The sequence below is a fragment of the Helianthus annuus genome, chromosome 2, assembly GCF_002127325.2.
Source record: "Helianthus annuus cultivar XRQ/B chromosome 2, HanXRQr2.0-SUNRISE, whole genome shotgun sequence".
NCBI classification, from domain to species: Eukaryota; Viridiplantae; Streptophyta; class Magnoliopsida; order Asterales; family Asteraceae; genus Helianthus; species Helianthus annuus.
Genome location: NC_035434.2, coordinates 14297667 through 14308753, shown reverse-complemented (window position 1 = coordinate 14308753; position 11087 = coordinate 14297667). Strand labels below are relative to the sequence as shown.

General features: G+C 36.4%; 1 protein-coding gene across 9 annotated transcripts; it reads left to right on the top strand.

The window, feature by feature from the left end:
* Positions 1 to 3248: 3248 nt before the first annotated feature.
* Positions 3249 to 10638, top strand: LOC110910917. Of its 9 annotated transcripts, none has more exons than XM_022155510.2 (10): positions 3249 to 3433; positions 4616 to 4746; positions 5309 to 5377; positions 5479 to 5508; positions 6316 to 6348; positions 7726 to 7796; positions 8482 to 8563; positions 10104 to 10148; positions 10219 to 10261; positions 10358 to 10638. In XM_022155510.2, the coding sequence occupies exons 2-10, from the start codon at positions 4663 to 4665 to the stop codon at positions 10423 to 10425; spliced, it is 525 nt and encodes a 174-aa protein (XP_022011202.1). In that variant the 5' UTR covers positions 3249 to 3433; positions 4616 to 4662; the 3' UTR covers positions 10426 to 10638. The 9 variants fall into 9 exon arrangements, with proteins under 9 accessions (XP_022011202.1, XP_022011231.1, XP_022011192.1 ...); XM_022155539.2 differs by having other exon boundaries at positions 3251 to 3433; positions 10210 to 10261; XM_022155500.2 differs by having other exon boundaries at positions 3252 to 3433; positions 4619 to 4746; positions 10056 to 10148.
* Positions 10639 to 11087: the final 449 nt, after the last annotated feature.

Sequence of the window (11087 nt, the reverse complement as noted above, 5' to 3'; positions counted from 1 at the left end):
CTTGTCAAAAATGAACTCGCTTGGTCCCTAGCCCTAACATCAGTTAAATATCTCTGTTAGAACACCTCATGTGCTTGGCACATGAGGGTAATTTGGTCATTTAAGTCCAGCCCATTATAAAAGAGTTAAATATCTAGTTGGTCCCATCCCACCCCCTTCTTCTTCCCCAAACCACCGCCACCATCTCAGCTCCTTCCCCTAATACCCACCACCACCACCATCAAATCCCCAAATTCTTCATCATCTTCTCAAATCAATCGAACAGATAACATGAAGAAATAACCTTTGGAAACACTTCATCTAGAACTTGTACTGCTTTCCTGGAGTTCCAACCACCATAGCCTCACAAAAATACGTCTGCCTGCACCATTTGAAATTGAACAGATATTAACTAATAATATAGCAGCAAATACATTGAAATTCTTTATGTTACCCTCTTTTAGCAAATAATGCATTCCATACATAACAGAAGGATATACATAATCTAGTGGCATGGCCCCATACACTCTACAACATCACACAAAGAATTTTGGATGGTGTCAAATACAAAACACCGACATAAAAAAAAAAAAAAGATGCAGCATATACATATGCGCAAAATGATATAAATCAGAGTATGTAACAGCTAGGAACTTGAAATCAAATTGAAACAGAGAGGCAACGTATCAAATTGAAACAGAGAGGAACTTGAAATCAAATAAATCAGAGTATATACATAATATTCATGTTATCTGTTCGATTGATTTGAGAAGATGATGTAGAATTTGAGGATTTGATGGTGGTGGGCATCAGGGGGAGGAGCTGAGATGGTGGTGGTGGTTTGGGGGAGAAGAAGGGGGTGGGGTGGGACCAACTAGGTATTTAACTCTTTTTATAAAGGGCTAGACTTAAATGACCAAATTACCCTTATGTGCCAAGCACATGGGGTGTTTTAACATAGATATTTAACTGATGTTAGGGCTAGGGACCAAGCAAGTTTATTTTTAACAAGTTTTGGTACCAAGCATGTAATTAGTAAACCACTAGGACCAAGTCTACAATTTTTGCAAACCACAGGGACCAACCAACCATTTAACTCATCAATAAATGAATTTCCACATAAAAAAAACTACGATTACAAAAGAAAAAAAACAATATAGAACCGTTGTTGAATCAAACAAACTTAACCAAAATTCAAATTCAAATCATGGGTTGTTAAAACCCCACAAAAATCTCCAAGAAAACGCCTTTACAAAACCAATTTAATCATCACTTTTAAACAAAAATCATACCACTTGGACCCCACCACCATGAATTCAAATAACACCAATCAAGAACACGATGACCCACTTCAAAAACAATTCGAAACCCTCCAAAATGAATGGGATTCCATCAAACAATCATTTTCCCGATCAAATCGCCGGAGCTCCGTCGCCTCCGGCGACCACCGTCTCATTCAATTGTGCCACAACTCCCCCAAAGAACTCATGTCATTGTTACAATTACAAAGTGAAGTATTGACTTCAGGCGATCATGATCGCGCTGCGGTTGAAGTAATTGAGCAACGAGAGGTGGATTTCGATAATGGGAGGCTTAGGGGACGGAGGCTTTTCGAGGAATCGGATGTGGGTTCGGAGGATAATGGTGGGTGTTTTGATGTGGATGAGAAAAGTGAAGTTAGTATGGAGTTTTCTTGCAAGAGTTTTGAGAATTATGATGACAATTGTGATCGGTTTAGTGGTTTTCGCGGGTCTTGTATGGGTTCGCCGGAGAGGAGTGTGGCGGTGAAGGGCGGAGGTGGCGGTCGTGGATTGGTTGGAAGGTTGATGATTTGGATTGGTGTAATGTTTGTACTTGCCATTGTTGCTTTCAAGTGTAGTGGTGAAGATGAACAAATTCTAGTTCCTACATGAATAAATTCAAGACTTTTAAATGTTGTTTATTTAAGGGCCCATTTTATATTTTTTTTTTGGTATGTGTGTTTGAGCTTGTTTATTTGAATCTATCGTTTGGAATAACAAGCGAATTCAGTTAGACATATCTACCTGGTTTTCGAATGCTCGATTTTCATCTTGATCTTGATTGTGGTTGCGCCTTTCTGTCAATGGGTTGAGCTCATTCCAAGTGTAGATCCATGTAACCATGGCATCACCGAGCTCCCCAAAGGATCAATCGGGACATGTTTCCCTGCACAAGCATCAACTTACCTCATATTCCAAGCATTAAGATAACAAATATGTTGGAAATGGTATTTGGATGTGCTTATGTTATTTTAAGTTGTAATAAATAAATAGATAGACAATGTTAAGTAGATTATTTTTGAAACCCAAAATGAAGAAAAACATATTATAAAGTTAGGGAATGGCTAAATGCATCTTATTTTTTACTTTTTCAAAAATACAATTTAAAAGTTATCAAATTTCATCACAATATACAATTCAAATATTGTTTTTGAAGGCACTTTCTCTAACTAGTATTTTATTATGTTTCTATAAAACGTCATTACAAATTAATAAAAAGATATTATTAAACAATAAAAAAGTTTCACAACTTTTTTTTTTAAAAAGAGGAAGGTGAATACGGTGCTCTTAGACGTATAACCTTACACGACAAATCCATCAAAATTACGTAGTTTTGATTAATTTAACTAAAATGTTTTATTTCTCCGTGAAATTACTTAAACGTATTTTTTAGGCCTGGCAATAAAAATCCATTTGGGTTTTTTGGGTTATTTTGGGTCATTTTAAAGATGAGGATGGGTCAGGATGGGTTAAGATAATTAAGGATGCATCAGGATGGGTTGTAAGATGTCTATTTAAAATAATTCGTGGGTAAGGATGGGTATTACGTTGGGTAAATGGGTAACTCTAAAAACATAAAATAAATAAAAAAAATAAAAAAAAATTAGAAAAATTAAAAAAATTTTAAAAAATCAGAAAAATTAAAAAATTCATTGGAATCTTCGTCCGTTTCAACCCGTACTGTTTCGACCAATACTGGTTTCGAACCGAACCGTTTCGACCCGTACCGTTTCGACGCGAACAGTATCGACGTGAACCGTTTCGACCCGTACCGTTTCAAATCGAACCGTTTCGACCCACACCGTTTCAACCCATACCGTTTCGACCTATACTGGTTTCGATCCGAACGGTTTCGACGCGAACGGTTTCGACCTGTATCGTTTCAACTTGTACCATTTCGACGTGAACCGGTCGAAATGAGGTGGCCCGTTAAATCTTGAAATCAACTTGCCAATTAGTCAGTCAATCACGTGAGATAGGCAAAATTCAAGGAGGGAAAACATTTTCATCCGACAACTCTGCTTTTTGAAATAGGAAACAAAAACCAGAATCATCCATCATCCTCAACTAGAAGTGGGGAGAAGAGGGAGGATTCATCGACGCAGGAAAAAACTTTCGTTCGTGGTCCGGCAGCTCATCTCCTCCAATAAAAGGTAAAGTACCTGTTTCAGTAGTTATATTATTATTGGGGATATGAGAAGGTCTAGGGTTTATAATTTGGGGATTCTCAGATATTATTGTGTTGTTCTAGTGACTTATATAACTTGTTTTTGAGAAGGAACCCATACTCCTCCTGTATGTATCTTTAAAGACCCCAAATCACAATCCTCCTCCCAAATCTCTGTTCATGAAAACCCACTTCACAAATATTCCAATTTCGTCCACAAGCTTCCTCTCTGTTTCATCTCTGTTCATGATTCGAACCTAGGGTTTCAGTTTGTTTCTGAGTTACAATGCATTCTGGTATGTTAGGTTCATGACATTAGGATTCAATTTTTTAGGGGATGTATCTAAAGAACAATTTTTTTTTTTTACTTGTACAATTATTCTACTTTTGATTGTTAACTACTTAACTTTTGTTTATGCTTTCATAATCACGCTTACTTTTAAAATGACGTAACTTTTTAGGGAGAGGATCACGAGAAAAATACATCTAAATGAGAAAACTAGAAAACTAACTAAAAAAGCCTAAAAAAAGCTAAAAAACATACCAATTTTTTTTTTTACAATTTTTTATAAAAAAATCGCTATTTTTATATATAAAAAAATTTTCAAAAAAAAAAGTTTTTTAATGTACTGCACATGTGCATTATATGTGTATTACACATGTACACTATATCCGTAATAGTGCACATGTGCAATACAACAATTTTTTTTTTTTTTTTATTTTTTTGAAAATTATTTTCCATGCATAAAAACTAGCTATTTTTTTATAAAAATTTGTAAAAAAAAAATTTGGTATGTTTTTTAGGCTTTTTTAGTTAGTTTTTTGGTTTTCTCATTTAAACTAGTTTTCTCATGATCCATCCCCTATATATATATATATATATATATATATAATGAATTCAACTGAGGTCAAATGGGCCAAAAATATAGTGAATTAAACTGAAACGGGTCAAAATGTAGTGAAGTAAAATGTAACGGGTCAAAATATAGTGAAGTAAAATGAAATGGGTCAATATATAGTGAACTAATGTGAAATGGGTCAAAAAAAATATAGTGAAGTAAAATGTAACGGGTCAAAAAAAATAGCGAAGTAAAATGAACGGTTATGTTGTTTGTATTATTATTTTAAAATTGAAGAGTTGGGATTGTATTTTTTGTTTTATCGACAGCAGAGTTGAGGTGAAATAGGGTTTTGAAATTAAATCGGCGTTGAAAAATGGCGAATGGTCATGGAGAAAGCGACCTGAAGAGGTCGTTTAAGCTGGGTCTGCACGGCCTTCTCACTACTTGCTCCAAAGAGGTATGAATCAATCAATCAATCTGTTTGATTTCCTATTTTTGTAAAGTGAGTTTGGTACAAATGAATAATGAATGTTTAAAGAATCTCATTCCTTCGTGCATATAATACTTATCGGTAACCAATTGGGGTAGCCCAGTTGGCCAGCCTCACCCATCTCTTCCCAAGAGACCCGGGTTCGAATCTTGTGGCCGGTGTAATACCACACAGGCTCTTCGATCTCGGTGGGGATTTACCGCCATGCAGCCATGGGGCTAGGCTAGCTGCGGAGTTGTAATACTCCGGCGGATGGGAGGTCCGTGCAAATAAACACCCCCCCCCCCCCCAAAATACCTATCGGTAGGTTAGGGCTTCCGACCTTTTAAACAGCTAGTCTAGTCGGGATTTTTACAACCGGGCAAAGTAGACGCCTGAAGAGATGTGGTCTGTGCGTCGTCGTCTAATGCAGGGTTTGCGTTTGGTTTATGCTAAGAAAAACAAGGGTAAATGGGTAATTTCTTAAGAAAAGAAAAGGGGGGAATATTTAATTTAACATTTGCTTTTGTTTAATATTTTATACGTGAAGGAGTTCTGCAAAGCGTTTCCAGGATTTACTATTGCAGAGAAAGAGCGTCTTCATCATCTGTATATTCAGGTGTTCCTATCTGTATATAACTTCCATTCATTGTTATTTTCTATTGTTCATTCAACTTGTCACTCAGAGACGTTGCTATTTTCTTAATTTATATTTCACAGGTTATTGTGTCTTTGCATAAGAATATTGAGGTACAAGTTTTTGTGTTCCTTTTGCGCAAGCTTTGTTTATGTTAAATGCTTATTATGTACTTGCTCGATTTTGTAACGAGTAATGAATGATATTTATACCTATGTTGTCAAAGACGCAAGGCGCAGGCGAGGCGCATCGGCCTCGTCCGGAGCTTAGGCGCAAAAAAAGCGTGGGCTTTTTTTAAGAAAAGCGCACATAGAGAAAAAAATATAAAAAATATGTTATGCTTTGAAAATAAATAAGTGTTTCTGAGCTGGAATTTGGTTGAACTCGCGCGTGCCCGCACGAATGCAGCTCCGAAAACCCGAGCCCGCGTGAGGCAGGTTTTTGCACGCACTCCGTTTTCGGTTTTTTTGTGCGTGCGTTTTGTTTTCTGCTTATGTGCTGCGCCTCAGCACTCGTTTTTGCGCCTAGGCGCGCGCCTTTTTGCGCCTCAGCAGCGTTTTTTTCCAAAAAACCCATTTTTGCGCCTAGGCTGCTACCAAGCGCTATAGGTGCTCCCGAGCGCCTAGGCGCGCACTTTTTGCGCTTTTGACAACATGGATTTATACGTGTGTGGTGCAAAACATATGCTGTTTAAAACAACACATACCTGACTGTGAAATTATTAAACAAAGTAATCTTCCATGAAAGTATGATATTGGCATGATATATTTATATTGGCTTGTATCACATATACTTTTTGAGGGTGTTGAGTGAACTATGTATGCACCATAGGAGTTTTTTTTTTATTCTTATAGCTATTTGACTTTTCAGTTTACAATACTGTGGTTTAAACGTATATGCGTTGTATTGCCATTTCACAGGATGAGTTTGAAGCTTTGTGTGAGGAGACGAAGGTATTTTCTCTACGAATACAACTTTCAGCATTGTCAAATTGATATATCTATGATACATATTTTTATGCAATGCAATGACTGCACTCAGGGGCGATGCTTTGAAGGGGCCGGGAAGGGCGCCCGACCCCCCGAACTTTTCGGCCAGTAGTGTTATATATGTAGTTTTCGTATAGAAATTTTTGGGTATAAATGTTTTCGACCCCCCGGTTCTATAGAATTTTTTGGGTATATACATTTTCGACCCCCCCCCCCCCCCCCCCCCCCCCCGGGTAAAAAATTTAAAGCTTCGCCACTGACTGCAGTGCAGGAAATAAGTTTATGTATTTCTCATGTGGTAACCTCTTTTATACAATACATGGGTTTGAAAAAAACCGAATCAACTCAAAAGACCTGAACCCTAAATTACATGTACACATAGTTGTTGATGGCGAATAGCGACAAATAGCAATAAGATACCTATATGCTACATAGCGAATAGCGATAAATAGGGAGCACTATTTTATAAATAGCGATACACTAGAAAAAAATTAAAAAAAATTATATGTATATTATATCTAAATACCCTGGTATATACGCTATTTTACATGTATATTTAACAAAAACCTAAAATCCAACTATTTTATAGCTATATTTAATCGCTATTATATTTTAAAAAATTAAAAAAATAACTGAAATCCCGCTATCTATGGCTACATACCCTGTAACGACCTTTGACCTATACGCTACGCTATTCGCTATAGCGACCATAGCATGTACAATATCTCTTAAACTTCTCCAGTTGAAACAATGTCAAACATGCATAAGTTATTACATATATAGGCAAAAGATCACATACAAATAATCTTAACATCCTAAACATACAAATTGAAGGAAAACTCAAAAAGACAAGGTGGCATTTTTGTAATTACCACCAACTATCAAAGTTACTATACAAATGTGAACTCAACCAAAAATACCTAAAAAACACAATTTTTTTTAACATTTTTTATTAAAAAATCGCTACATTTTGTTAGCAAAAAAAAATAGCGATTTTTAATAAAAAATGTTAAAAAAAATAAATAATTTTTGTGTTTTTGTGTTTTTTTTTTTTTTAGATTTTTTAGGTTTTTGGGGGTTTAGTTTTTAGCATTTTAGCTTGGGGGGGGGGGGGGTTAGGTTTTTGGGGTGGGGTTAGGTTTTTTTAGGTATATTTGTAGAGTAACTTTGATAGTTATTGATAATTACAAAAATGCCACCTTGTCTTTTTGAGTTTTTCCTTCAATTTGTATGTTTAGTATGTTAAGATTATTTGTACAAGAACTTTACCCTATATATATATTGTTTAAACACATATGTATTATTTCATACGGAAAATGCTCTATGTTTTCATTGATGCAGGTGGATGACATTCTTGGTAGCGTAGAGGAACTTGTCGAAGAACAAACCCTGGATCCTCTATATCTAGATAAGTATGCATCTCGTATTTTGATCATAAACACGGATTAGTTTGTATATCATTTTAAAATTTAGGGCATTTACATAAATAAAAGGCAAATTGGAAAATAATAATCCCATCTTTCTGAAATTGGTCGATAATAATCCCAAGTCAGTTATTAGCCAATAATAATCCGACCTCGTCCATTTTTTTTTGTAAAATAGTCTGCCGTTAAAATAAGCTTAACGGAGTTGAGTGTTTTTCCGAATTACAAACTGATGTTTTAGGGCTTTTGATCAGAACGAGGATACGAGTCGATTGATGTAAAACTTACCTCGACATTGTGTTTGAAATGGCTTGAATTTTGTTAATTGGAAGTTAAACACCCGAATTGAAGCACCGTTTTCGTGGGTTGGGGGCAGTATTTCGAGGTAAGTTTTACATCAATCGACTCGTATCCTCGTTCTGGTCAAAAGCCCTAAAACATCGGTTTGTAATTCGGAAAAACACTTAACTCCGTTAAGTTATTTTAACGGCGGACTATTTTACAAAAAAATTGGACGAGGTCGGATTATTATTGGCTAATAACTGACTTGGGATTATTATCGGCCAATTTCAGAAAGAAAGATGGGATTATTATTTTTCCAATTTGCCTAAATAAAATTGTAACACAATATTGCATGAATGAAGTTAAACACGTATTATACATATGTTTTCAGGACAAACTTGAATACTGTTGCACAAGCTTTGTCCACATTAAAGAAGAATGAGATCCGAAACCTTACAACTATGTTGGAAAAGGTGTGTTGCTTGTTTGTCTATTTACTTGATGTATAAAGACACACACACACACATGTATATGTTTATATATAATGCTGGTGGAGGTTCATTGGAGAACGCAAACGAACTGGAGGGGAACCGGCTCAAACGAACTTCTATTGAACTCATGGAACAGGGTTTAGAGTTAGGGGGGGGAATCATGACCCGAATGAATAATTATGGGTTGATTTGGGCTTTCGTTTAATGATTAACGGGTCCAACTGGGTAATTCTAAAACTTTAAATGATATTCACGGGTCACGTTGGGTAATTGGAAGTGAGAAGAGAGACGGGTTGGAACAGGTTAGTGACTTCAGAAGAAAAAAGAAACGGGTGGATAGGATTAGAAGAGTTCCTAGGGTTTTACCTTTTCTCTCAGACGCTTTTCTTTAGGTTCTCTCTGGATTGGATCTGAGTTCATCACCATCAGGTCCATCACACCAAATTGATTCTTAGAATTAACTCACCAAACCGCCAAATCAGATGCCTACACATTTTCCTCTACTCTCGTCTCTTTTGCGTATCTCTGTGTTCCAATGGCCGGCACTATAAACCCGGCGACATATCAAACGGCGGTGTTTCGATGCTATGTGGGAAGTCGTAACGGATCGACGGTGTAATCGGTTAGTGTGTAAATTATTACTGAATGGCCAACAATTACGAACCCCAAATGGATTGACAGATCAAGAGATTGGGTGGAGCGATTATTGAATTGGAACCACATGACTTATGAAGTATTGTCGCTCGCCGGAAGAAATGATGTTCTTCTCTTTTTCAATTAGTATGTTTGAATTTGATTTGTATTTATTTGTTTTTTAAATCTCTAATTCTTTTTAATCGGAACTATTCAACATATGTTATAATTTCAATTTCTATTTTGATTAAGAAACTAAGGTTTTATCATAAAGATTGTAATACTGTTCTGTGCTGAATCCAATTTGTAAGATGACCCGTTCTAACCCGAACCCAATCTGCCCCGAAACCCACATACACTATGCATAATTGTATATGTTTCTGTGTGTATACATGTATATGAAGTGTCTGTGCGTCTATACATGTATACGAAGTGAAGATGATCTACTACTGCTACAAGCTTTTTTTTACTTTAAAAATGTTGTTTAAACCGACCCGAACCCGTTCCGACCCGAACCCGTTTCGACCCTAACCAAAACAACCCTTTGTTTAATTGACCCGAACCCTTTTTGACCATGACCCGACCCGACCCGACCCAACCCGTTTGCCAGGTCTAGTTTAGAGTTTAGTTTTTTGGGTTTGGCATTATTGTTTATGTTTAGGGTTTCTGGTCAGGGTTCTAACCCCGCTGAAATGAGTATATAATTTGAGTTCATGTGAGCCGGTTCCCCACTTTTTTGGAGTTTCCCAATGAACCCACCCATATATATAGTATACACACGCACACACTTGTACAAGTTGGTTGATGATTTTGCAATGACTTGTTTTTTATGTGTTTCCAGTCGGAAGCACATAACAATTTATTAAGAAGCCGTGTTGAACTCTTACAGAAGGAAATACACAATTCCTCAGATGCATCAAATGCTGTTGATAAGGTACTTTTATTATTATTTCTTTTATGCTTAAAGATACGGAATTAATTTTTCTTCAATCAAGGTGTCATAGAAGTGGCAAGATGGGCAAGCCAAGCCAGACGGGTTGGGTAATGGTAAAACGGTGTCTATTTTCTTTTTTTTTACATATACAATGTGACATGTGATAAGAAAAACTTTCTAATCGTATTTTCTTTTTGGTTTAATGCCAGTCAAAGACAGGAAGGAATGTGGAATAACTGAACAAGCAGGAGCTTATAGGGTGATCTTAAATGGCTAGTTTGTGTAGTATTCATGACATGTTTATGATTATAGACACTGGCCCGCTATTGTTTTGTTGGTTTTTTGTTCGTGTTGTTTGCTTCCACCTAGCGGCTTGCTCTAAAAAACAAGAGTATTGAACCCTAGTCTTATTGAGCGAGCTTTCACTCACTCGGTTTACCTAGTTGGATCACGTCACACATCTTTTAGTTGAACACCATTTGAATTACTATATCTTTTTGTCAGTCAACTTGGAAGGTCGATTATCAACTCTCCAAGTTTGATTTCAGCTAACATTTGAGTAGCTTAATTTCGTCGAAAGCCGAATGAGATATAACAAACACCTGCTAAATAAGTTTATAGGTTTGAGTTTGATTCATTCCAACTTCAAAATATAGTTAGTTTTTCTACACCAATTAATTTAAAACTGATATCTTTATCCAAGTTTGAACTGGGGGCCTCCCCTGACCCCTCTATGAGTTATGGGGGCTGGCCTGGTTGTGAAAAAAGTGCCACATGAGCACATGTAGGCATACTTTTTTCTTTTCATTTCTGAGGCTCCCAAATGGGTGTACTAGAGGGGCTAAGTAACCTTTGTTAGTGGTTTTGTTGATGAATGAGTAATCAATTGTTTTGAGATTTGGGGCAAAGGAACTGTTTAAGGAAGATAGAAATGACGAA